The 27,067-nt window shown below is 47.6% G+C and overlaps 1 protein-coding gene across 7 annotated transcripts in view; it reads left to right on the top strand.

Moving 5' to 3' along the window:
- The window catches only part of LOC111139800 (lysine demethylase 5C), a 31,970-nt gene extending 6,052 nt beyond the window's left edge, over positions 1-25,918 (top strand). The window contains exons 3-26 of one of the 7 annotated variants that reach the window (XM_022492193.1): positions 630-752; positions 1,052-1,222; positions 1,755-1,889; positions 2,627-2,750; positions 2,861-3,042; positions 4,094-4,252; positions 6,038-6,157; positions 6,288-6,446; positions 7,059-7,240; positions 7,334-7,496; positions 13,628-13,747; positions 13,857-14,051; positions 18,228-18,409; positions 18,498-18,622; positions 18,752-18,899; positions 19,508-19,613; positions 20,258-20,616; positions 21,218-21,356; positions 21,828-22,007; positions 22,154-22,291; positions 22,479-23,078; positions 23,354-23,432; positions 23,568-23,767; positions 23,872-25,918. In XM_022492193.1, the coding sequence (XP_022347901.1) occupies positions 630-752; positions 1,052-1,222; positions 1,755-1,889; positions 2,627-2,750; positions 2,861-3,042; positions 4,094-4,252; positions 6,038-6,157; positions 6,288-6,446; positions 7,059-7,240; positions 7,334-7,496; positions 13,628-13,747; positions 13,857-14,051; positions 18,228-18,409; positions 18,498-18,622; positions 18,752-18,899; positions 19,508-19,613; positions 20,258-20,616; positions 21,218-21,356; positions 21,828-22,007; positions 22,154-22,291; positions 22,479-23,078; positions 23,354-23,432; positions 23,568-23,767; positions 23,872-24,237 (4,455 nt within the window). In that variant the 3' untranslated portion in view covers positions 24,238-25,918. Of the gene's footprint in view, positions 1-629; positions 753-1,051; positions 1,223-1,754; positions 1,890-2,626; positions 2,756-2,860; positions 3,043-4,093; positions 4,253-6,037; positions 6,158-6,287; positions 6,447-7,058; positions 7,241-7,333; positions 7,497-13,627; positions 13,748-13,856; positions 14,052-18,227; positions 18,410-18,497; positions 18,623-18,751; positions 18,900-19,507; positions 19,614-20,257; positions 20,617-21,217; positions 21,357-21,827; positions 22,008-22,153; positions 22,292-22,478; positions 23,079-23,353; positions 23,433-23,567; positions 23,768-23,871 lie in introns of all 7 variants that reach the window. The other 6 variants (XM_022492197.1, XM_022492196.1, XM_022492194.1 and 3 more) reach the window with 6 other exon arrangements.
- Positions 25,919-27,067: the final 1,149 nt, after the last annotated feature.

Below are 27,067 nucleotides of genomic sequence, written 5' to 3'. Positions count from 1 at the left end.
TCTTAGTTCTTCAGTAGGTACTCAGCCTTCAGCTACCATGGGACAAGTTTCGTGGTGCGTAAGAAGAGGTAAATGTGCTTTTTTGGACCTTCAATCTCTGAAACATGCCTAGAGCTTAGATGCAGTTTTGGAGGTTCCAGAGGACCTTCACTGTCTCTCTTGTAAGTTCACCCTTCTGGAGTAAGCAGTTATTTTATTTCCCTTTTATAATCAGAAGATGGAGGTCCAGAGGCTGTACAGCAAATCAGTAGTAGGAAGTAGCTAAAACTTAAGTTATTTGACATTCAGATCTTATGGTATCTGCTCTGTGACTTAAGAAAGCAGAGGCTCTCTGTAAAAGAGATGATGATACTCATATAGCCCTGTCAGAGAGTTTGAGAGGGTGTGCATGTAAGGCATATAAAGCCAACCTTCTCCGTGTTGGGACCTTCGGCTTATACTATTGACTGGAAGGTGGCAGAGAAGAGAGGTAGGCAGGCTAAGCACTGCCTAGAGTTTGGACCCATTTCACTGGGAGAGGCCCTGGATGGTGGGCTGCTCTGTACCCTTTCTCCTCTCCTAAGAATAGGCCAGAAGACAAGGGTTAGGTGGAGGGGGAGGCCAGCGTCTTTGAGCCATTTCTTTTCCAGGCCCAGACAAGAGTGAAGCTGAACTACTTGGACCAGATTGCCAAATTCTGGGAAATCCAGGGCTCCTCCTTAAAGATTCCCAATGTAGAACGACGGATCTTAGATCTCTACAGTCTCAGCAAAGTAAGAAAAGGCTTTTCTCAAGCCCCTCCCCACCCCTTAATATCTTTTGTACTCCGGGGGCTCCCTTGGTTTGGATATTAGAGCTCTACACTGCAGTGGAAGGGGCACACACAACCTCATAACACATGAGGTGTCATCGGAACTTCTTGGCATCTCTTACTGCGGTGGTGGTGGTAGGAGGAGGGGATAGCCTCCAGTGAGGTGAGGGGCTGGAATTGTCCTCATCACCCTTTCCTCAGGCCTTCACCCTTATGTACATACACACAGCACATCCACATCCCTTCCTCCTGTCCCTGCAGATCGTGGTGGAGGAAGGTGGCTATGAAGCCATCTGCAAAGACCGTCGGTGGGCCCGGGTAGCCCAGCGCCTCAACTACCCACCAGGCAAAAACATTGGCTCCCTGCTACGCTCCCACTATGAACGCATCGTTTACCCCTATGAGATGTACCAGTCTGGAGCCAACCTGGTGGTAAGGATGCCAGGCTGGGGTGGAAGAAGGCTTTCCCCTAGACCAGATGCAGATTTCTCATACTTGCTCTTAATGGAACTGGTTCAGTGGGCTCGAGACCTGGGAGCTAGACTCTATCCTTTTCTAGTAGTGCTTATTCTCTTCCCATGCTGCCCAGGGTCAGAGGTCCGGGAGTTACCTGCAGGGCCAGCCTACTATCCAGTATGTGACAAGGTCGTAACTGATAAAGGAATTCCAAGGAAGGAGAGACATTCTGGGCTAGAGAGGTCTGGAAAGAGATGGCATCTGATTTAGTTATGGAGATGCTTGGGGGGAGGTGGTTTGAAGGTGGAGTGACATAAGCAAAGACAAGAAGAATTCTCAAAGTGTGTGCTGGTGTCCCTGGTAATGACCAGTGGAACAGGGCCTCTTGTTGTGAGTCAGGTGAGTGCAGCCACAGCTTTTTTTTTTTTGCCATTGGTTAAGGATAGAGGGATGGCATCGTTGGGGGCTGTGGCCCCTATCCTGAGCCTTACTCCTCACTTGTCTCTAGCAGTGCAACACGCGTCCATTTGATAATGAGGAAAAGGACAAGGAATACAAACCCCACAGTATCCCCCTTCGACAGTCCGTGCAGCCTTCCAAGTTCAATAGCTATGGCCGGCGGGCCAAGAGGCTGCAGCCTGATGTGAGTACTTCTAACCCAGAGCTTTGAGGGTGGGAGTCCACGAAGTTCTGACCAAAGTTCTTTTCCCTGTTTCACTCTCCCTTCGCTCTGTTCTCTAAGTTCTGAGCAGTAGTGTGCCCCCCTCTTGCTTCACTCTTGCTCTTTCCTTCACTCTCAGCTGAGCTTCTGAGTTGGGTCTTGATCTGCTCATACAGTATCTTTTGTGTGTCTGCCCTTTTTTGCCTGTCTTGTTCTTTCTGGACTCACTCTGCTTCTGGGGTAGACCTCTTCTTTTTCCCTATACCTATATCCTAACTTCAGGTAGAAGCTTATGTACGAGGCATTGTTCTAGGCACTGGGGATGCAACAGAGAACAAGGTAGACATTGTCCCTGGGCTCACCAAAGCATGTCATTTAGTAGATCGTATTAGTCACTGCCATTTATTGGTAGTGCCACACACTATTAGATTTCTTTCTATATGTTACTCCTAAATTGCTCTGTAAACTTTGTAAGGTAGGAGTTAATATTCTCATGTTACAGTTGGGAAAACTGGAATTCCACTTAATTTCTTTCCAAGAGGGCTAACGGGGGAGCTCACTTAACCCTAGTCTCCAAAAGGAGCTCTGAATTCTTGCCCAGGCCTGCCTCTGCCTCCTGGCATGAGCCCAAGTGGTATATAGTCCAAGCTATTGTTCTTTTAAGATGGGGCAGTTTGCCTTAGATAGCAGATTTGATTCATTTCCTTTTTCCCTCCCAGCCGGAACCCACGGAGGAAGATATTGAAAAGAATCCAGAGCTGAAGAAGCTGCAGATCTATGGGGCAGGCCCCAAGATGATGGGCCTGGGCCTCATGGCCAAGGATAAGACCCTGCGGAAGAAAGGTAAGGCCTGACAGGCTGAGGCAGTGTGAAGGATGGCCCCACCTGGGGAGAGGAGGCGGGGCCCTGACTGTTCTAGACCTGTGCTTTAGAGCCCCTCTTCCCTCTCCCAGATAAGGAAGGGCCTGAGTGTCCCCCCACCGTAGTGGTGAAGGAGGAGTCAGGCGGGGATGTGAAGGTGGAGTCAACCTCACCTAAGACCTTCCTGGAGAGCAAGGAGGAGCTGAGTCACAGCCCAGAGCCCTGCACCAAGATGACCATGAGACTGCGGAGGAACCACAGCAATGCCCAGTTTGTAAGGACCCAGCCCTGACTTCTTAATGCTCTGCTTCTCATCCCTTCAGCGAGCATTTCCCCAGCATGGCTCTGGACCAGGTTGCATTAAGCAGAAAAGTGGGCCTGCTGGGCCCTGCCCTCAGGTAGCTCACTTAATTGGGGAAACAAGGCCAACTCACAAGGAAAATGGAACAAAGGACAAGAAAGGGTGATCAAGTGCTGTCAACAGGAAGTGCTGGAAGGGTCCAGAGAAGGAGGCTCCCTCCATTGCTTCAGGATAAAGGCTAAGCTCCTCATTACCATGCATGATCCAGTCCCTGCTGACCTCTAGCCTCATTCCCCAGCACTGCCCACCTCACTCCTCTGCTATAGCCACACTGAACTACTTGTAGGTATGTTCATTTTTTCCCCTGAGATGCGCCATGCTCTTTCTTTCCCCCATCCCTTTGCACCTGCTGTTTCTTCCACCTGGAAGACTTTTCCCCGTGCTCTGCCTCATTGCCAAACTCAGTTGGCCTTCAGATTCCAGTCAGTTTCAGATGTCATTGTCAAGTGTCACGTTTTCAGTGAAGTTCTTCCTCAAGGCTGTCCCTCCTTATCTCCAGCTGATTTGAGTGCTCTCTTCTCTAGGCTCCCCTAGTACCCTCTGTGAGCTGGTATTGGCAGTTTCCATGTTACCTTTTAATTTTTATGAATATGTATTTCTGGAGTACTTTGTGCCTTTTGAAGGCAGATGCCATGTCTTATTCATTGCTGTACTTCAGAGTCTAACGTAGCATTGAACACGTAAGTGCTCAGTGTTTATTGAATGAATAAAAATGGGAGATTTCACAACTGCATGATAAAGACTGCTCTCACAGCTCTACCAGTTCATTTGGGGAGATGGTACATGCATACAGTTAAGCTCCCAAATAAGCACGACTCACCCATAACGGGGCTGTGAATGCTCTAGCCAACAAGCTCGATGGGTTTCTGATAGAAAGCTCTGTGGACTAGGGTGCTGCTTGGAGGACAGTTTGAAGGCTGGACAGAGCGTCGATTGATGAACTGTTGCCTCCTTTTCCTGGCAGATCGAGTCATATGTGTGCCGGATGTGTTCCCGAGGGGATGAAGATGACAAGCTTCTGCTGTGTGATGGCTGTGATGATAACTACCACATCTTCTGCCTGCTGCCTCCTCTGCCTGAGATTCCCAAGGGTGTCTGGCGGTGCCCAAAGTGTGTCATGGCGGTAAGCCCTTCCCAGCCCTAGTTCATGTCTGCCTCAGAGGGTATTCTTGCCTGCCTCCATCAGGCCTTACTGACAGCAACTTCCCAGCTCAGCCCTGGTTTAATGTTTTGGGTCCCTGGAGTGGGGCTAGGCTAGGCAGAGTTTAGGGAGAAAGAAGAGGAGACGTAGCCTTTATTTATGTCCCCTGGGAGACCCCAGACTACCTGGGGAGGTGAGAGTCATTATTGAACAGATTGTATGCCGACGTGTAGTCAGATGCTAAATTATGTGTTAGAAATTCTGAGGCATAGAAGTTCAGAGGAGAGGAAAATGACTAAGGGTAGTAATCAGGGAAGGTGTCAGGAATGAGATTTGGAGGACCGGAATATGGAGAAAAATCTTTCTTTTGATTTCCAAGTTTTTTATTCTTTGTTTTATTTAGAAAGCTTGGAAAATAGGCAAATCACCTATCATTTCATCACCTAGATGTTGTTAATAGTCTGGTGTATTTTCTTCTCATCTTTTTGTTGTTGCATATATATAACTATCTTTAAGCAGTTTAGGCTCTTACTGTGTATTTTCATTTGCTATTTTATAATTATTTTTGTATATCATTGCATTTATTCATGGGTAGTGATTCATTTTTCTTGGGGGGGGACTATCATATGAGTATAATACTTTGTTTTCCTTTGATTATTTGATTAAGTTTGCAGTGGTGCAGGCTTTAACTAGAAGAGGTGGGCAGGCCTTGTAACCTTGGGGATGGGGCATGCTGGAGCAGGGGTATTTTGGGAGGACGTACTTAGGGCAAGAGGGGCAGTCAGGAGAGCATCTGAAGCTGCAGCAACAGCGAGGGATAAGAGGCTCAGTAAGTCTGCCAGGTCTGTTTCATGAGCTTGCTTCCCTCCTTCATCCAAATTCTGGGTGCTCATTTGCATTTCTCTCTGGAGAACAGATGTTGATGGTCTCTTGTCTTATGTTAGGGACTCATCTGTGGTCCTAGAGACCAGCTGCGTGCACATGCATGCACACACACAGACACACACACACACGGCTGAGGAAAGAGATCAGGGTGGTGCATAATGGCCTTGGAAGTGGTGGAAATCCCTTCAGGGAGGAGTGTGGACACTAACAGTATGATAGACAGTGAAGGCTGTCAGCTCTACTTGGCTCTCTGTAAGTGGTTGAGGGCCAGTGAACCAGATCGACATTGATTTTTTTTCAGACATGAGTGAGTCTGTCTAACTCTGGGATACATAAAGCTCTCCTCTAAAACCATGAACCTCGGTGTAAAGTGAGGTAGTCTCACATCCTCCCTTCCGAGACCACCTAAAGAACAGGAATAGTGTAGGATTTAACAGTGTAGAAGCTGATGCCTTTGACTACCATCCTCTGAGCTACTAGAATATTCGGTGCCATTTCCCCAGGCTTGTAGTTCCAGTCTGGGTATAAGAAAACTTCCTTAGGCATCCTGTTTAAACTCCCTGTTTTAGCTCAAGAGGAAACAACGGTGGCAGAAGAGCATAGCATAGCATATTTAAGTCAGAGGTCACGGTTTTGATAGTAAAGTCCTAAAGGAAGAGAAGAGCAAAAGAATGGCAGCAGCGCATGTGGGGAATGAAAAGACTAATTAAGCTGAAGCGCTGGGAGAAAAAGGTAGAGCTATAGTGAGGTCTACTTCCAGGGCCTTGAGTGCAGACCTTGGGCTGTTCTTCCTCCCCGCTCCCCCATATTCCAGCTTTGTTTTTAAGGATTCTCCACCTCTGTGCCCTCTGTCTTGGTGATCTGTTCTCCTTTGGGTTTCAGGAGTGTAAGCGGCCCCCTGAAGCCTTTGGCTTTGAGCAGGCTACCCGGGAATACACACTGCAGAGCTTTGGCGAGATGGCTGATTCCTTTAAAGCTGATTACTTCAACATGCCCGTGCACGTAGGTGATGGAGGGCTGGGGTAGCGTCAGGGCTAGGGTCGTAGCTGTTGGTGCCTGATGGGCTAGCTCTTCTGGGTCACTGGAGCCAGGATGTGATGGGCCATGGCCATCTGCTACCCCTGTTCCTCAGATGGTGCCTACAGAACTTGTGGAGAAGGAGTTCTGGCGGCTGGTGAACAGCATTGAGGAAGATGTGACTGTTGAGTATGGGGCTGACATCCATTCTAAAGAATTTGGCAGTGGTTTCCCTGTCAGTGACAGTAAGCGGCACCTAACCCCCGAGGAGGAGGTGAGTGGATGATTCGTGGTTATATATCAGCTGTGTGCACTTTGGCAGGTCATTTAGTATCTCTTTTGGGTGGGGATAATTATGCCCACTTCCCACAGCTGCTCTGAGATTTAGATAAGATGGTATATGTAAAAAACACAGTCCGGTATCTGGCATGGCATCTCTAGCCACGAGATTGGCTATTTCTTTGTAGGGTGGGGTTAGTATCTACCTTACAAATTTGTTGTTAAGAGTTAAATGAGAAGGTGTATGAAATACATGCCAGGGTGCCTGCTTTATTCATAAGAAGTAGACTAGTATTGTATGTGCAGGAAAAAATGAGGGTCCAGGCCTACCTCCAGAGAAGGGGGCATTTTGGTCCAGAGCAGGGCTTTTAGCTTGCAGGTATTTTGGTGAGTTGAGTATATCTGTAAAACTCCCTAAAATGGAAGGGAATTGGAATTTTGTGTGTATGCATTTGGCGGGTGGGGGTGGGTAGGAGGTGGAGAACATCTGTAATATTTCTCAGATGTGTGAAAGGTCTGGGACCTCAAAATTAAGGTTCCCTGGACTAAAGATCTCAGCTTCTTAACATAACCTTCATCCCCTTTCCACAAATACCCAACCTGACAGGAGTATGCCACCAGTGGTTGGAACCTGAATGTGATGCCAGTGTTGGAGCAGTCTGTACTGTGCCACATCAATGCGGATATTTCTGGCATGAAGGTGCCCTGGCTGTATGTGGGCATGGTATTCTCAGCCTTTTGCTGGCATATTGAGGATCACTGGAGTTACTCCATTAACTACCTCCATTGGTGAGCGGGGCCTTGGGAAGCCAGGGAGGCAGGGTAGGCTCCCTCAGGACCACATGTGTGACCACTCTGTATGTCCCCTTTCCACGTGGCCAGGGGTGAGCCGAAGACCTGGTATGGGGTACCCTCCCTTGCGGCAGAACATTTGGAAGAGGTGATGAAGAAGCTGACACCTGAGCTCTTTGATAGCCAGCCTGACCTCCTGCACCAACTTGTCACCCTCATGAATCCCAACACCCTCATGTCCCATGGTGTGCCGGTGAGTGCTTAGGAAATAGGGACAAAGGGTAGGAATGATGTAGCATGTCCTTTGTGCCGGTGGTTGTGGTGGTCATGGTCATGGTGGTCATCATGTGGAATCTACTCCTGCTTCTTTCTCATTCCTTTTCTGTTTTATTTTGACAACTGTAATAGAGACTCTAATAGTGGTTAGATACACAATGTGATGGTGAGCCCACTAGGCCATGCATTTGAGGGCGACACCTCAGGATGGCTTCTTTTCATGTCTGTATTCTACCCAGTGGAAGAGGGAAATGGGAGAAGGACAGGGCAAGACAAGTCTCCTTATTTTTAAAGACCTACATCGTTTTCATTCATCTCCTGTTAGTCACAAGGCCACATCCAGCTGCAGAGAAGATTGGAAAATGTGATTCTTATCTTGGATGGTAATGTACCAGTTACAAATTCATACTGTTGTGAAAGAGGGTGAGAATGAATAATGGGGGTAATTAGCCCAGTCTGACGTGTTCTATATAGTAGCCCTTCTGGGAGCAATGGGTAGGTTTTTTACTTATGTAACAGGTGGTAAGTGCTATGGTAGTAATTCTTTTGCAACATGTAAGTGTATCAAGTCAACATGTTGTACACTTTATACTTACATAGTTTTATATCATATTTCAAGTTGGAGGAGGTACATAATCTCTTTTTAAAAAGTGCTAATATCCATCAACATTTAAAATTTAAAAAGTTGAGGGGTGCCTGGGTGGTGCAGTCGTTAAGCATCTGCCTTCGGCTCAGGTCATAATCCCAGGACCCTGGGATCAAGCCCCGCATCAGGTTCCTAGCTCCGCAGGAAGCCTGCTTCTCCCTCTCCCCATGCTTGTATTCCCTCTCTCACTGTGTCTCCCTCTGTCAAATAAATAAAATCTTTAAATAAATAAAAATAAATAAATAAAGTTGAACCCAGAGTCCTAGACTGAACCTATTCTCCTCCTCTGTGGACTCCTCTCCCACTCCATAAAATGTTTCGTTGCTATATAGTCTGGCTTGCCTATAAGGGAATTTCTGGCATTAGCTGATCAGCCAGTTTTCTGGTGTGGATCTTAAGACAGCCTAATCAGTTCTGTAGGAACAGTAATTAGTACATCCTCCACCTGTGTTTTGAGTCTTATTCTGTGCTGCTACTCCTCCCTGCTTCCTTCAGCTCCCCTCCCCACGTGTCCCCCCGCCGCTACCACCTTGGCTGCCCTGTCATTTAGTCTAATGGAAGGATGTGGCAGGCAATCACTACATACTGAATTAATGTCTCCTTGAGATCCCCAATCATCTGTACAGTAGGGCTTTGGACTAGGTCAGTAGTTCTCACCCACATTTCTTCTTGCCTTCAACTTGTTTTGATACACTACATAAGCTACAGTATTTTTTATTGTATACTTTAGTGATACTTAACTAAGCATTGAGGGATCTAGGGAATTAGAGGAAGTGTATCCCACAGCAATTCAGGCAGCCTTCCTCTATTGGAGGCAGTGGGGGCTAGGTATCCTTTTCCCTCACTGCCTCACTCCGTTTAAGAACTACTGGACTCGAGAGGTAGAAGTGATCAAGGGCCCTTCCACTTCTGCTCTTCATAAGTAGGTGTTGGGTCTGAGTTTTCCTTACATTCCTTTCTTCCTGACCCACAGCACAACCTTAGTCCTTGCCTACAGGGTCAAGAAAAATTATAAGAGTGGAAGAGGATCCTTAAGGATTTAGGCAGCTAAGATATATAGCTGTTTAATTCTTCCTCTTTTTAAGAAAACTTTAATACAGATTTTTAAACATGTGCTCTTTGCTTCCACCTCCACAGCATTTGTCCTGTTCATGGCTCACCAGCTTTTCTGGCCAGCTGCTGCTTCACCCCCCCACCCCCACCCCCGGCCTTGCCCCTCCTGTAGGTGGTTCCCACCAGCTCCAGGCTTTCTGGACTTGGCAGTATCCCTTCAATCCAAGGCATTTGATTTTCATATTCTCATGCTGGCAGGCTGTAGTTGGGCCAGCTGAAGCTCCCCAAGGAGCTATCTTTAGTCCACTCCCTCCCCCATTTCCCCTTGGGTGGAAGGCAGCCATTTCTTTTTATAGCTATATAGAGTAAGTATTATTTTCATTATAAAAGAAATCTGTTCCCTTTCCAGAAAATGGAAATTTAGAGTGGTCATCCCTATTTCCTTCACACTTCATTATGTTTCTGTTATTTTTCTACATGAATTTTGACGTAACAATAATCAGTGTATGGATATTGTCATTTCTTTTTAAGTCTAAATGATCTAGAACAGCACTGTCCAGTTTGGTAGCCACTAGCCACATGTGGCTGCTGAGCACTTGAAACATGGCTAATCTCATCTGAAATGTGCTGAAAGTATAAAACACATGTTGGATGCCAAGGCTTAGTATGAAAATATCTCACTAATAATACTTTTATATACCACTTACACACTGAAATGGTAATATTGTAGATATATTAAAATACATTGAAGTTAATTTCACCTGTTTCTTTCTACTTTTTTAATGTGGCTACTAGAGTATTTAAAATATATATATGGCTAGCGTTATATTTCTATTGGATCATGCTGGTCTAGAATGATTTTTGCTTCCTTACTGTGAACTGTTTGTAACCATCTTTTAAAAAAAAAAAAACACTGCAACTTTATTGCAATGTAATTTACATACCATAAAATTCACCCATTTTAAGTGCACACAGTTCATTGAATTTATAGAGTTGTGCTACCATCACCACAATCCAGTTTTAGAACATTTGTCACCCCAGAAAGATCCTTTGTGCCCTTTTGTAGTGAGTCTCCATTCCAATCCTTAGTCCCAGGCAACCACTCATCTGCCTTCTGTCTCTAGAGATTTCCTTTTTCAAGACGTTCACATACACAGGATAATATGTAGTCTTTCGCATCAGACTTACTTCAGTTTGTATAATGTTTTCGAGGTTCATCCATGTTGTAGCATGTGTCAGAACTTTGTTCCTAAATTTATGGTGGAATACTACATTTTATGGAAGTACCACATTTTGTTTATCCATTCACCACTCGATGGACATTGGGTCATTTTTAATGACTGCAGAATGTAAGGAGAGCCTTTTTAGATAACTGCATAGGAAATAGTAAAGGCACATGGCCAAAGTGAGGGTGGAAGAGTTAGGAGCCTTAAATTCTGTTTATGGCTCTGCTGCTTAAAGCTTCTCTGGGACTCCGCTTTCGCATCTATAAAATTAACTGGGTCTAGATAGTTCAGCAAGTATTGCTACAACTCCCCCTCTGTGTGCAAAGTCTCTGGCCAACACCTTGAAGACAAATAAACCGGTCCCTGCCTTTGGGTATGTGCAGTTGAGTGGAGAATAAAGATGAGTAAATGTTAGAGCTGCTTCAAAAGGACAACAGACTGGGTCATTAGAAACGGGGGGTCAGGAAAGCATTTGTAGAAGTGGTGATCCTTGAGGGAAGATAAGAGTTTGCCTGTTGGAGCCTTGGAGCCTTGGCTACATCATGTAGACATGGGGTTTCAAGTAAGGGGTTCTCAGCCATGGGCTTGCCAGTCAGATTTGCGTTTTTTGGAAGATCATTCTAGTGCTTAGTAATGGGAACCAGTTCAATAATCCAAGCACAAATGCTGGTGTTGCCCCTAAGTAGGGATAGCTTTGCAAAGAAGAAAATGTACTGGAGGTGGGAACTGATGTATGACCTGAATAAATGTGGAGATGTATTCATGAATGGGCAGATTCAGTAGTGTATGTTATTTCTCTCCATAGTAATCTAGAATCCTCACAGAGGAATTGTTGGGTTGAAGGATATAAACATTTTAGGTTCTTGATCTATATCAACAATTTGGTTTTCCAGAGAGTAGAAGTTACTGGTACCATTACCAGTAGTGTATCTATTTCACTGTGTATTCATCAGCACTGAATGTTCATCCTAAAAACCTTTGTGGGATTTCTCCTTATAGACTGCAAATTAAACATACATGTGGCTGCTTCCATTCCTTTCTGAAACTCTGCTCAAATGGCACAGAGGTTTTTTTGGGTTTTTTGTTTGTTATTTTAAGGTTTAAAAAATGAATAAAATGGAGAAAACAGGATACAGCAATAAAATTCTTGAAGCTAGAAAATAGATGAGGTAACTGAGTCTTAGGCCAGTATTGAGACATCTGAGAACCAACCAACCTGATTTATACCTCAGAAATCCTCCAGAGGTTCAGTAGTCAGTGACACCAGGCATTCTGGGAAGAAAGATAGTTGAAAATAAGGATACCTACATAGATAACTATGAGGTCCCCTTCCACACTGGGCAGCTGGAAGTGTGACCATCCCTCACTAAAGAAAAAGACTTTACTTTTGAAGAGATTACAATAAAAGAACTCTGGACTGAGGTCTTCTAGGTACAGTTGAGGGTGGAGGTAATAGTGACAAAAGTAGGATTCATCATTGTGTACATAGTGGATGCCAAGGTTCCCAGCTGTCTTCTTCCACTTGGCTCTTAGAACACTGGCAGACAGATCTTCCTTCAGGCAAAAAATGAGAGAGAGTTCTCTCTGGAGAATATAAGTGGCCCAAAAAGAAAGACCCAGTGGCACTTCCAGATTACCTTACAGTGAAGCTCACAGTTGACAGATTTCACTAGTATACTCGGAACTTCCATTCAGCTTTTCCATTTCTAACTCTTAAAGTTGACAGTCACAGATTAACAGCTGAGGAGACTCTAGAAAATAGAACCAACCAAACAAAGCAACTTGGATAAACAGGTTAGGCAGGCAGAGAAATAAACTTCAAAAAGGGAAAGAAACCTCATGAAGCTCTTCAGAGATAGCATATAGTGCAAACTGAAGTAAGAACAGGATACTATTTGAAAACATCCTGAGAACAAAAAAGAGCTCTTGGAAATTAAAACTGTGATAGTAAAAGGGGAAGAAAAAAGTTTAGAAGATAAATATTTAAGGAAATCCCTCAGAAAATAGAATAAAAAATAAAGATGGGGAAATGGTAAAGTTGAAAGGAGATTTTGTTCAGAAGGTTCAATATGCAAATAATGAGTTCTGAAAAGAGAATAGATGAAAACAAAGAAATTATTAATGAAATTATTTAAGAAAATTTCCCTGAACCAAAAGACTGAGTTTTCAGTCAAAGGGCCTATCTAGTACATGAATGAAAATAGATGCACACCAAGGTATAGCTGGTGAATTTTTAATTCAAAGCATTAGAAACCAGAATGGCTTAAGACTTCAAAAGGAGCACCAGAATCTAGAAGACTAGCACCATGCCTTCAAAATGGTTTTCAGTTTAGAATTCTACATGGTCAAATTATGAAGTACAAGAGTAGAGACAATTTTCCAAAAAAAAAAAAAAAAAAGGTTCTTTGTACCACTTCCTGGGAAGCTATTGGAGAATGTGCTCAAGTATAGCCAAAGAGTAAACACTGAGAAAGAGGAAGACCTGGGTTCTAGGGAACAGGAGAGATCATCACAGGAGAGGGATGGTCTGGGGAAGACAGCTGGTTCAGGTTGGAACAGATCATAGGGCTCTGCTGCAGAAAGGTGAAAACTGACAGGCAAGAGCAGGGTTGGACACTTGTCTTAAAGGTTGGGATTAAATTGCTAAGACATGTGCCGAAAACTAAGCAAACTGAGAAATTACAGGAGGCTATCTTTAAAGTTTAGAGGCAGGTTATTTAGGGTTGTTAAGGTAAATGCCAAAATAATCAGAAGAGGTGAAAGTGATTGGCTCTGGGGAGTGGAGAATGGCAGGGACTGCTGATTTTAAAACAAATCTTGTAGACCATTTGGCTCTTAGAACTGCCTAAGTGACTGATAAAAATAATTATTAATGAAAATGCCATTGCCAGCTTAATGAAAAGTGGTATTTTAAATTTTATAAAAAAGTTAAAAAGTTGAGATGTTTTGATATGTACATTTCCTACTTTTGACTCAAATCTTCCTGTTGCTGCCAACATAAATCTCAACTTTGAGAGCCGAGGCCAGTGGTCCTTTCTTTTTAGAATTGGAGGAACTGAGAATCTGTTGTCACACTGTTCCTTCAGGCTCTCCCTTCTTTGTCTCCTTAAGGATCCTGCTCTTAAATCAAGTTTCTCCCAACTCTGGAAAACCTATCTCAGTGACCTTGATCTTCTTCCTCAGGTTGTCCGCACAAACCAGTGTGCAGGAGAATTCGTCATTACCTTCCCTCGTGCTTACCACAGTGGCTTCAACCAAGGCTACAACTTTGCAGAGGCTGTCAACTTTTGCACTGCTGACTGGGTGAGTCGGGGGTGTGGTGGGCTGGCAGGGAAAAGCAGGAGGCTTGTGGAGAAGCTGAGGCACCACAGCCTTCAGACTTGGCCACACTCAGCCTTGAATCTGTCCACAGTTGCCAGCTGGGCGCCAGTGCATTGAGCACTATCGCCGGCTCCGAAGATACTGCGTCTTCTCCCATGAGGAGCTCATCTGTAAGATGGCCGCCTGCCCAGAGAAGCTGGACCTGAACCTGGCAGCAGCTGTGCATAAGGAAATGTTCATCATGGTACAGGAGGAACGGCGTCTACGAAAGGCCCTGCTTGAGAAGGTAGGGTGGGAGGAAGAGGGCCCTGAATGAGGCATGCTATCCTGGCAAAAGTGGGGGAAGGAAAAAGTAGATGTAGCTTCTATTCTTGGGGTATAGTAAAAAGAACTAGATCCATCTGGATTGGAAATCACATTCCAGGGCTCCTGGGTGGCTCAGCTGGTTAAGGGTCTGACTTGGGCTCAAGTCATGATCCCAGGCTGGGATCAAGTCCCACGTTGCGTTCCCTGCTCAGCAGGGAGTGTGCTTGTCTCTTTCCCTCTGCTCCTCCCTCTGCTTGTGCTCTTTCTGGCTCATGCGCTCTCTCTCAAATAAATAAAATCTTTAAAAAAAAAAAATCACATTCCGTTCTCTGCTCTGCCATTTATCAACAACTATGAGCAAGTTAATTTACTTCACTGTCAGTATCTGCCTCTGAAAAATGGGGATTATGATGTTTGTCTTTTGGGATAGTTGATAGATTAAAGATTATGTTTATTAAGTAATTGACACATAGCAAGTGCTGTTGTCACTGCTGTTTGTCATTATTTAATTAACCCAACAGGACAGGCTGGCGTATGAAACTACAACTGCTGGGTGGCCTTTTCAGGTTATTTAACCTCTGATAGTCTCACTTTCCCACTCTATAAAATGAGAATAAATACCTAACTTGCAAGGGAATTGTAAAGCTTGAGGAAGGTGATTTATGTCAATGCATTTATTAATTGGACTTGCATTTTAATAGCTGCTATTATTGGTAATATTAATACATGAAGAAAATGATTGAAATATGGAACATTTCTTAGGAAGTGCCCATTATGTTACATTCAGATGATTTAGTAGTTCATACTGGGGTGATACTTCCAAATACAAGGCAGTCCTCCTTTATTTTATTTTATTTTATTTTTTTTCAAAAGATTTTATTTATTTATTTGACAGAGATCACAGGTAGGCAGAGAAGCAGGCAGAGAGAGAGGAGGAAGCAGGCTCCCTGCCGAGCAGAGAGCCTGATGTGGGGCTCAATCCCAGGACCCTGGGATCATGACCTGAGCCAAAGGCAGAGGCTTTAACCCACTGAGCCACCCAGGCGCCCGTATTTTATTTTTTTAAGGTAGTTCTCCTTTATTCTCTCATAAGTGTGTGGTTAGTTGCGTTTATAGTTGAGTGGGACTGCTACTCATATAGTTCAGCTGCCTTCCTAAAGCCGCACACTTGCCCAATTAGGAAGTAACTTGGTAAGAGTCCTCTGTAGTATTACAAAGGATTGCCGGTCCTGAGGGACCCCTTGATGCCCATTTAGGGTAACACTTTCTTATTTTAAAGCTCATTTATAACTTTCCCGTGAGTATGGGCTATAAGGAGAATTTCAACTATGGTAATGTTGGAAGTTTATGGTGTTAGTTGGTAAGCCCCTGGGCTTTCCCAGGCATCATTTTCTCTCTCTGTTCAATGCTGTTATTAAATGACCCTGGGGTTGTTCCAGACTATAACAAGGGAGTCAAAGCAAGGTGGGAAGATTAGGTATTCTCATCCTGACATTGAGAAGTATTTATACTTGGCTTTTACTTTAGAGAAGGGTTCTGGACCCACCCCTCACAGTCTTAAAAATCTGTAAAAGGGGTGTGTGGGTGTGTGTGTGTGTGTATTTGAATAATTTTATAGGGAGAGTGCTCCTAGCTCACATCCAATTCTCAGAGGAATCTGTGATCCAAAAATGCCTAGGAGCTGCATCTGAACTTAGAGCATTCTCTGGCTTTAAAGTCAAAATACACTGTAGTCAGATTCTTATTTTGAGCAGGTTACAGACCCTCTCTCTGAGACTTAGTTTCCTCCTTAGTAAAATGGGATAGGCCTATGAAATAGGTATCCTTAATATGAAAATTAGAGCTAATAATAGTAAATATTTGGTTTCCTCGAACTTCTAACTGGAATATGGCCTTTACCAACATTTCTCCATTTCCCACACTCCCCAGCCCTTGAAAACTACCATGCTACTATTGTTTCTGTGAGCTTGGCTTTTTTAGATTCCACATATAAGTGACATTTTATAGTCTTTTGTCTTTCTGTGTCTGACTTATTTAGTATAATGCTCTTAAGGTCCATCCATGTTGTTACAATTGGCAGTATTTCCTTCTTTCTCATGGCTGGATAATATTCCGTTTTATGTCTATACCGTGTCTTCTTGATCTGTTCATCCACTGATGGACTCTTAGGTTGTTTCTGTATCTTGGCTGTTGTGAAAAATGCTGCAGTGACCATGGGAGTGCAAGTACCTCTTTTGAGATTCTGATTTCATTTCCTTTGGATATATATCCAGAAGTAAGATTGCTAGATTATAGGGTAGTTCTGTTTTGAATTTTTTTGAGGAACCTCCATCCTGTTTTCCAGGTAGTGTTATCAATTTACATTCCCACCAACAGTGCATGAGGGTTCCTTTTGCTTCATATCCCTTGCTAACAGTTATTATCTCTTGTCTTTTTAGTAATAGCCATTCTGACAAGTGTAAGGTGATACTTTGATTTGCATTTCCCTGATGATGATGATCGTCACATTGAGCATCTTTTCATGTACCTCTTGGCCATTTGTATCTCTTTGGAAAATGTCTGTTCAGGTTCTCTGCCTATTTTTGATCAGATTGTTGAGGGGGTTTTTTGCTATTGACGTTGGATGAGTTCCTTATATATTTTGGATATTAACCCTTTATCAAATAGATGGTTTACAAATAGTTCTCCCATTCCGTAGGTTTCCTTTTCATTTTGTTGATGATTTCTTTTGCTGTGCAGATGCTTTAATGTAGTCCCACTTATTTCTGCTTTTGTTGCTTGTGCTTTAAGTGTCCTATCCAAGAAGTCATTGCCAACCAATGTCAAGGAACTTTACCACTATGTTTTCTTCTAGGAGCTTTGCAGTTTTAGGTATCATGTTTAAGTCTTTAAGCAATTTCAAGTTCATTTTCGTGAGTAGTATAAGGACCCATATTTGTTCTTCTGCTCATCGTTACTCAGTTTTCTCAGTGCCACTTATTGAAGAGACTGTCCTTTCCCTGTTGAGTATTTTTGGCTATCTTACCAAGTGTTAGTTGACTGTATATGCAAGGGTTTATTTCTGGGGCTTAATTCTGTTCCACTGGTCTGTGTCATTTTTTATGCAAGTCCCATACTATTTTAATTTTTATAGCTTTGTAGTGTAGTTTGAAATCAGGAAGTATGATGCCTCCAGCTTTATTCTTCTTTCTCAAGATTGTTTTGGCTGTTATGGGTCTTTGGTGATTCCACTTACTCTAAATGTTACGATACTTTTCTAAGTCCTTAGTTGCTGTACCTTTGTTAATCTTCATGACAACACAATGAAGATGGTGCCATTATCTCCCATTTTATAAGATGGGGAAATAGAAACCTAGAGAGGTGTAAATTTAATTTACTCCATGTCACACAGCTAGTACGTGGCAGAGTGGGATTTGTAATGTACAACAGGCTCCTTTCTGATGCAGAGGTTAGGTGTTACAGTCAGTATAGAACAAAAACTGTTAGTCAAGAATTTCCCTTTAAAAATCCCTAAAATTGGCCATAATCCATAGCATCATATTGTCTTTCAGTTACTTCAGCATAGCTGTCTTTTCCTCCATTTTTGGAACAGGATTCTTTTTCTTCATCTGAGTAACAGATGAAGCCATTGGCATAGGTTTGGAAGCCATGTTGTTGAAAAAAAAATAGTATCTTTAAACACTGGACACAAGCACAGAGTTTTATTTCTGTGAGTTCTATATGTGCTTTGCAGTGTGTCCTGCCTGCCAAGCTGCCAGCGCGGTGCCTGGAACACGGTGGGTGCTGAGTGACTACAAGTCAGCACAGCCTTGTTCACAGCCTTTCCCTTGGCCACTCGCACACAGTGCTACCTCTCTGGTGCCTTGGCCCACCACTTTCCTCATCTTCTCTCACCCTACAGGCCCTTTCTGCTGATCTGAATCGTGCCTGATTTTTTTTCCCTCTCAGCCCACACTGATCTTGCCCTGGTTCATCTGATTTCCCGGTTTCAAGAGCTTGAACTTCACAGAGGCAGTATATTCTGTGGAGTTTGCTCTCCAGAACTCTCAGCACAGATTGGAGTCTAACTAACGTGGGGCTCAGTCGTGGTAGAGATAGGGCCTATCTGCAGCCCTGTTCTGGTTCAATATAACGTGCATGGGTTGAATGCCCCCAGGGCATCACGGAAGCTGAGCGAGAGGCTTTTGAGCTACTCCCAGATGATGAGCGCCAGTGCATCAAGTGCAAGACCACGTGCTTCCTATCAGCCCTGGCCTGCTATGACTGCCCAGACGGCCTTGTCTGCCTTTCCCACATCAATGACCTCTGCAAGTGCTCCAGTAGCCGGCAGTACCTGCGGTGAGCAGGGGACCTACTGAGGGAATTGGTCTGAGCAGGGGGTTGCGGAGCTGGGCCAGACGTGTGCTTCCCTGCCATCTTCTTCCAGGTATCGATACACCTTGGATGAGCTCCCTGCCATGCTGCATAAGCTGAAGGTTCGGGCTGAGTCCTTTGACACCTGGGCCAACAAAGTTCGAGTGGCCCTGGAGGTGGAGGATGGGCGGAAGCGCAGTGAGTGATGGGGGGACGGAGGGACTCCACAGGCAAGTTCTCTTCCCTTTTCTTCTGTACCCCCCCCACCCCCTTCCTTGGCCTTTACTCAATACTGCCTACTCCTTGCTGCTTTCATTCTCTCTCCAGGCCTTGAAGAGCTGAGGGCGCTAGAGTCCGAGGCCCGTGAACGAAGGTTCCCGAACAGTGAGCTATTGCAGCGACTGAAGAACTGCCTGAGCGAGGCGGAGGCTTGCGTGTCCCGGGCTCTGGGACTTGTCAGCGGCCAAGAAGCTGGGTATGGCAGTGGGAAGTGGCAGGCTCAGATTCTGCCTGCTGAGGAGCCAGCGTCTAGGGGAAGTGGACTCTGAGTGCCACTAGGCAGATGACGTCAGTAGGAAGCTGACAAGTACTGTGGCGCAAGGTGGCCTAAGAGGTGTTGGGAGGGCAAGGAGATCAGGCAACTAGAATGGAGAAGAGTGCTAAAAAAGCTAGAAAAGGTTCTTTTTATCAGTACCTGGAGATTTCCAGTGGGCTTAGGGATTTTGTGGGCAGAGAGGAGCTGTGGAAAGCTTAGGGGACAAGAAGAGAAGCATCAGCCTGATCAGAGAGTTCAGAGTAGAGGATGAGTTGAAAAGTCCAGCTTCTGTTACCGTCATTTAATTTCTAAGCTACCCCCTACCCAATATATCCTGTATTCCCCTCTTCTCATTCTTTGCTTTCATCATATGAATGTGTTGGTTTCTTACACCACCACCACCACCCCCCCAATCTGGACAGTTGGGGGTACTGTGGAGTAGGAAAGATCAAGGTGGGCAGGTATGAGGAAAAGCACTGGGTCTGAGCACAGAGATGGAGGGAGGGGACTGGGTTTGGACCTGAAACCCCCCATGTGAAACTCCATAGGCCCCACAGGGCGGCTGGTCTACAGATGACCCTGGCTGAGCTCCGGGCCTTTCTGGACCAGATGAACAACCTGCCTTGTGCCATGCACCAGATTGGGGATGTCAAGGTGAGGAGGAGTGCACTCAGAGTGCTGATGAGGGTTCAGGGGGATTGGGAGACCTGAGCAGCAGGCTACTCTTGGCTTCCTTAAATGTTAAATGTTAGGGCAAGACAGGATGCCCCTGTGAGAGTAACAGGAGCTGGGAGACAAGGCATAAGGGGCAGGTGATGTAAGTATGGGATATGGAGTCAAGAGGTAGAGGTGTAAAAGGAGAAAGGAACAAGGATGTTTGTGGGCCTGGAAAGCTGAGTCAAGTTGAGGAAGGGAGAGGAGAGGTGGGACAAAGAGGGCAGTAGACACCAGTGTGAGCATAGGGGTTTGTAAGGAGGCCAAGCATAGCAGAGTGTTTTTAGGGCAGAGGGTCTCCTTGTGTATACATCAGAATGCTCTGGGAATTTAAAGCATAGACTTCTGACCAAACCCTATTAAGACTCTCTAGAGGTGGGGCCCAGGAATCTGTGTTTTAACAAGTTCCCCAGGGTATTCTAACGAGAAGGGAACCTTAGGGCATGGCAGAGGAGAGCACAGTCCATGTTAGGCTCTCTTCCCAAATACTGGAGGGTAAGTAGGTAGGTGGGGCAAAGGTATTTGGTGGTGGGACCTCTGATGGGCCCAGCTGAGGAGTTTGTTCTTCCTCTGTATCCTGGTAGGGTATTCTGGAACAGGTGGAGGCCTACCAGGCTGAGGCCCGTGAGGCCCTGGCCTCACTGCCCTCCAGTCCAGGGCTCCTGCAGTCCCTGTTGGAGAGGGGGCAGCAGCTGGGGGTGGAGGTGCCTGAGGCCCAGCAGCTCCAGCGGCAGGTGGAACAGGCGCGATGGCTGGATGAGGTGAAACGCACGTTGGCCCCTTCAGCCCGAAGGGGCACCCTGGCTGTCATGCGTGGACTGTTGGTCGCGGGTGCTAGCGTGGCCCCTAGCCCTGCTGTCGATAAGGCCCGGGCTGAGCTGCAGGAGCTGCTGACCATTGCTGAACGCTGGGAGGAGAAAGCCCACCTCTGCCTGGAGGCCAGGTAGGTCAACCGCCCTTCCACCTCTGCCCCAACCTTCACAGTTTAGTGGAAAAGCCGACAGTGATTCCCATGGGTGGCCTTGAGTACCAGACTCTGGTGTTGGTGTATTGACTTTCTTCCCTTTTTTTTGTTCCCTAGCTTTTTTTTTTTTTTTTTTTAAACTCCATGTATACCTAGAGGCAGAAACAGGCTTACGGGGAAGCAGAGATGGACAGATACAGAGATGCATAGAGGACTAGCTCCACAGGCTAATGTAGGCACATGCACAGGAGCATAAGAACTAACAGGCAGATGGACAGATGTCGGGAAAAGCCACACACAGGGCAACCTGACAAACTACAGCACCAGATGAATATCACCAGTCGTGTACGCAATGCGAATAGGCTGGCAGACTGGCAGACAAGCAGAGGCTATGGTGGAAGTTGGGTGGGTGCGTGCAGTCTGGAGCGGGCAGGACTGGCAGACCCCTGTAGGCGGAGTACTAGCAAGCAGGCCTACGTGGCAGTTCCAGGGGCCCCTGCTGATACATATGATGATCAGGCCAGGCTGCTTGTTAGGCAGGTCACTCGAGACTGAGGCCTCTTTTTCCCCCTGTCTTTAGGCAGAAGCATCCACCAGCCACGCTTGAGGCCATAATCCACGAGGCAGAAAACATCCCTGTTCACCTGCCCAAAATCCAGGCTCTCAAGGAGGCTCTTGCTAAGGCCCGGGCCTGGATTGCTGATGTGGACGAGATCCAGGTAAGGACCTTGTTGCCCCCTGGCCCTCCACCCTGGAGCGTCCAGTCCAGCTAGGAGAGCTGGCATATGTTGGGTTGTGCTGGGTTGGGTTGCCTAGATAAGCAGGCACAGTACATTGAGAGGAGGGAAAATGCTTGGTGGTAAGCCATGTGATGCGGGCTCACAAGGCCAGCCTGAGGGTGGAGAAGTTGAAGAAAGGGTCAGAGTGGTAGAGGCAGGGGAGGGCGTAAGGGGCAGACCACAACTAAGTGATGAGTCTGATGGTCACGGGGACTCACTGGATCATCTGCGGGCTGACCCAGGAGTTGTAGGAGTGCGGGAGTTGTAGGAGTGCTTTCCTTAGCACGATCCCTGTTCTGTTCTGCCCGAAGACTGCAAGTCTAGTGCCTCTTCCCAGCTCAGGGCTGGGCACAGAGAAACTTCGGTAGATGATAGCAAGTTGACTTGAACTTTCTTTTGTCCCTGTCCCAGAATGGTGACCACTACCCCTGCTTGGATGACTTAGAGGGCCTGGTGGCTGTGGGCCGGGACCTACCTGTGGGGTTGGAGGAGCTGAGACAGCTAGAGCTGCAGGTGCTGACAGCGCACTCCTGGAGGGAGAAGGCCTCCAAGACCTTCCTCAAGAAGAATTCTTGCTACACACTGCTGGAGGTGAGGCCTGGACCCCGATCCCCAGCCTCTCCTGCCTCCAGTCCTGCTGTTGTGAGATGGCTCAGAGGAGGATGTCGGGGTCGGGCAGTACTGGGAGTGGGAGGTAGGGGAAGCCTACTCATCTGCACCCTGTCTGCCTGCCTTAGGTGCTCTGCCCGTGTGCAGACGCCGGCTCCGACAGCACCAAGCGCAGCCGATGGATGGAGAAGGAGCTGGGCTTGTACAAATCTGACACGGAGCTGCTGGGACTGTCTGCACAGGACCTCAGGGACCCAGGCTCTGTGGTAAGGAGCTGGGGCCCACAGTGAGAGGAGAGCCTGGCAGTGATAAGTGTCTGAGGGGAGCAACCCTGGGCAGACTGCTTGCTCCCTGGGCCTCGCTTCTCCTGGTTTGGGAGTAGGATGTTAATGGTGTCAGAGCGGGGAGGGGATAGGCTGCTGATCTCCTCTCCTGCTGTCTTGGGCATGCCAGATCGTGGCCTTCAAGGAGGGGGAACAGAAGGAGAAGGAGGGTATCCTGCAGCTGCGTCGCACCAACTCCGCCAAGCCCAGTCCACTGGCCTCATCGGCCACGGCTTCCTCTGCAACCTCTGTCTGTGTGTGTGGGCAGGTGCCGGCTGGGGTGGGAGCTCTGCAGTGTGACCTGTGCCAGGACTGGTTCCATGGGCGATGTGTGTCGGTACCCCGCCTCCTCAGCTCCCCAAGGCCCAGTCCCACCCCCCCTCCACTGCTGGCCTGGTGGGAGTGGGACACCAAATTCTTGTGTCCGCTGTGCATGCGCTCACGGCGCCCGCGCCTGGAGACCATCCTGGCACTGCTGGTGGCCCTGCAGAGACTGCCTGTGCGGCTGCCTGAGGGCGAGGCCCTGCAGTGTCTCACAGAGAGGGCCATCAGCTGGCAAGGCCGCGCCAGGCAGGCTTTGGCCTCTGAGGATGTGACTGCTCTGTTGGGACGGCTGGCTGAGCTTCGCCAGCGGCTGCAGGCTGAACCCAAGCCTGAGGAGCCCCCTACCTACCCTTCAGCCCCTGCCTCTGACCCTCTCAGAGAAGGCAGTGGCAAGGATATGCCCAAGGTGAGCTGCCCGACCCAGCTCTTGCCCTCACATTCCTGTCTCCTAGCCCCTGCCCCCGTGTAGGCTCCAGCCCCGTCTCTGTTCTCTGACTTTGATCTCTCTCGGCCTGGCCTCCCTGCCCCATTCTACATTCTGTCCAGATACCCAGACTGCTCCCTGCCACAGTCTTTGTCTGCTCTCCTCCTCCAGGAGGCGCAGCTTCCCAAGTGTGGGTTCAGTGGGGAATAGGACCTGGTTCTTCAGTTACCACCATCCGTCCTTGCTCTCCTTGGCAGGTCCCGGGCTTGCTGGAGAACGGAGACAGTGTGACCAGTCCTGAGAAGGTAGCCCCTGGGGAGGGCTCAGGTAAGAGAGGTAGGTCTAGGTGTGGGTAGGCTGTTTTTTGCATATCCCCAGTGACCCCTGTGCTCCTCAGCTCTGTGGTGGTGGCGGTGGTGGGGATACAACCAGGAGCATCCTCTAACCCAGCCTGTCCCTGCAACCCACCAGACCTGGAGCTGCTGTCCTCACTGTTGCCACAGTTGACTGGCCCCGCATTAGAGCTGCCTGAAGCAACCCGGGCCCCTCTGGAGGAGCTCATGTTAGAAGGGGACCTGCTTGAGGTGACCCTGGACGAGAACCACAGCATCTGGCAGCTACTGCGGGCTGGGCAGCCTCCAGACGTGGAGCGGATCCGCACACTTCTGGAGGTGAGGACAGGGATCATGGACAGGGCCAGGAGGTCAGGCCAAGGAGGCAGAGATCCCCGGCCTGACCACTGGCCCACACCTCTTTCTGCCTGTCTGATACACAGCTGGAGAAGGCAGAGCGCCATGGGAGCCGGGCACGGGGCCGGGCATTGGAGAGGCGGCGACGGCGGAAGGTGGATCGGGGTGGGGAGGGCGATGACCCAGCCCGAGAGGAGCTAGAGCCAAAGAGGGTACGGAGCTCAGGGCCAGAGGCCGAGGAGGCCCAGGAGGAGGAGGAGCTGGAGGAGGAGACTGGGGGTGAGGGCCCCCCCCAACCCCTGCCCACCACTGGCAGCCCCAGCACCCAGGAGAACCAGAATGGCTTGGAGCCGGCGCTAGGGGCCACTTCAGGCCCCTCGGCCCCTTTCTCTACTCTGACTCCTCGGCTGCATGTGCCCTGCCCACAGCAGCCACCTCAGCAACAGTTGTGACAGTGGCTGAGTCTAGCACAGACCCCCAACAAAGACCCCCCCTTGGCCTCAAGGATCCTCTTTCTGACCATCAAGCCTGCTTCTTGGGAGGTGGGCAAGAAGGGGGGATGGCCACCCCCCCAAGCCCACCCCTGAGTCCCTTGACTTTTATATTCTGACTCCAAGGTATTGTTCAGACCTCAGCTCCTGGGGGCCGGCCCCTGGAGTCCCCCTCCCTGGTAGCCTCTAACCAGCATTCCCAGACACCTGAGGCAGATAGATGGATGGGCAGGTGGGCAGGGGGGTGGCTGGGGCTGGGCCAGTACCATTCCAGAGACAAGGCCAGTGCGTATGCAAACTGGGGGAAACTCCTCTCCCTTCTCTCCCCAGTTCTGGCCCTGGCCAGGCCATGCTACACTAACCTCACCTCCCTCTCCCTCTCGCTCTTTCTCCTCCTTCCCCTTTCCTGCCTCCCCACCCCACCCACTTTCTATCCCCTTCCCTCTCCTCTCCTTTCTCCCCGCCCCCCTTCCCCTGACTGTTCTACCCAGGAGGAGGAAACTTCACATAGCTGTGCTCACAGTTCTTATTTTAAATGAATTTTGTTGGGGAGCTGAGTTGGCTCCCTGTGATCTGAAGAAAGCTTTTGGTGCTTGTCCTCACAATCACCTTGACCTTCTCTCCCTGTCCTACCCTGTCTCCTTTCCTCCTCCTGGGTTCATGTTGTAATAAAAGAAGATTGTTGGTGTGTAATTAATTTGTTCAAAAAAAAAAAAAAAAAAGCAAAACAAGAAACTTGGTTCCAACTGAAGCCTATTTTAATTTTATTTTATTATTTTCCTCTTGTTAGAAATAAAACCCTTAGCAACATTTTTTTGAAATATGTTTCTGAAGTGCATTTCTCTTTGAAGGGGGAGAACAGTGCCTCCATCACCTGTCAGCGGAGCAGCTGCAGTGCTGGCGGGAGCACTAGGGCTGAAGTCTGGGAGCTCTGGGTTCTGAAAACAAGTTCTACCGGGTTCTCCTTACCTGTGGGCAAGACATCCTGAGTCTCCCCCTACCCCATCCCCAGACCAGTTTCCCCATCTCCCAGCAGGTGGGCCTGACACCTCTCGCCTAAACTGCCACAGTCCCCTCCAACCTTACGCCCTCCAGTCCATCTTCCTCAAGCCCCCCAGAGGCATTTTTGGTTTTGGCTTTATTGAGATATAATTTATACATCGTAAAGTTTACCTGTTTTAAATGTAAAATCCAGTGATTTAGAGCGATGTTTCTAAAGTACAGATCTGATCATGTCACTGTTGCTGCTTAAAACCATCCATGATGCTTTATTGCCCTTAAGATCAAGGTTATATTTATAATCTCATTCTTTCTGGAATGCTTTCCTGTCCAACCCATATGCCATGTTCAGGGATGCTTCCCTGACTTTTCTTTACCCTAAAGGGTTTCTTCTGCCCCTGTGAATGGAGACTAAAGCTCAGATGTGTGGTCATTTGCAGCCCAAGTTCACTTTTACAGCTTTATTGTGATATAATTTATACATCGTACAGTTTACCCACTTAAAGTATACAATTCAGTGGCTTTTAGTATATTCTAGTTGTGCAGCTGTCACTGCAAAAGATTTTAGAATGTTTTTTCCATCATTCCAAAATGAAACCACACTCCTTAGGCATTACCCCTGTCCCCCCATCCCCCTGGCCCCCACCCCCCTGGCCCTTCAACCCTAGGCTACTACTAATCTATATGGATTTGCCTATTTTGGACATTTTATATAAATGGAATCATACAATTTGTGATCCTTTGTGACTGTGTTCTTTCACTTAGTGTGATGGTTTCAAGCTGAGTTTGCTTTTAAATGTAAATATGAATGGTTCCTTTATGTTGGACAGAGTTTCCCCCCCCCCCTTTCTGGGCCCCAGAATTTTGTTTTGCTTTTCAGATTTCATTTATTTAGAGAGAGAATGAGTGTGTGTGTGAGCGGGAGAGAGGGGCAGAGGGAGAGAGAGTCTCAAGCAGACTCCTCACTGAGTGCAGAGCTCAACCAGGGGCTTGATATTACGACCCTGAGCATGACCTGATCTGAAACCAAGAGTTGGATGCTCAACCAGCTGAGCCACCCAGCACCCCCAGAGTCATGAAAATGAGGGTGTTGGACGAGATCAGGGACTGTCACTAGTCCACCCTTTCTCATCGTGGGTGCTGTCTCAGTGGGTTCATTTGGTTCCATTTCTCCCCCTTCCAAGATTTCCAGTTGATAAGAACCTAGTGATGAGTGAGAAAGCCCACCCTCTTCTGGTAGTTTTGATTGGTGGGAGGGACTGGCTTAGCCCTGCCTCCAGTCTTCTGGTCAGGAGGCCTGGGCTGTACAAGTTAAGGGGAAGCAGAAGCCAATGGACACCCAGGTCCTGGACCCAGTTCAACCCCAGCCCTCCGTCTAGGGGAAAAGGCCGGCCTTTTGTCTGCGCACCTATTCAGAATTGATCATGAAAGGAGGGTTGGAAGAAACATCTCAGAAGAGACGGGCTTGTGAGCTATGACAGACGGGAGGGGGCTTAGGCTCAGCACTTCACTACCGTTCCCACTCAAGGCAGTCTGCCCCTTGGAAGCAGACCAACAGGAGAGGAAAAGGGGCACCTGTGACCTCCAGCAGCTCCCAGGCCAGCAAACTGCTGGGCCTAGGCTGGGGTCCTCCAGGCTATGGCCCAGCCCTCAGCAGTTTGCAGACAACCTTTTTTCCGTCTCGGCACAGTCCTGCCCCATTCCTCACAGTGGATGTGCATCCTGTGAGTTCTGCAAGAGAGGCCCTAGCTCTGATCCTGTAACACTGGTCAAACATGGCCTCTTCCAGAGA

The sequence above is a fragment of the Enhydra lutris genome, unplaced genomic scaffold (assembly GCF_002288905.1).
Source record: "Enhydra lutris kenyoni isolate GAN:26980312 unplaced genomic scaffold, ASM228890v2 scaffoldscaffold119, whole genome shotgun sequence".
Classification (NCBI taxonomy): domain Eukaryota; kingdom Metazoa; phylum Chordata; class Mammalia; order Carnivora; family Mustelidae; genus Enhydra; species Enhydra lutris.
Note: the sequence above shows the minus strand (reverse complement) of the source record. Positions and strands in the feature narration are given on the sequence as shown.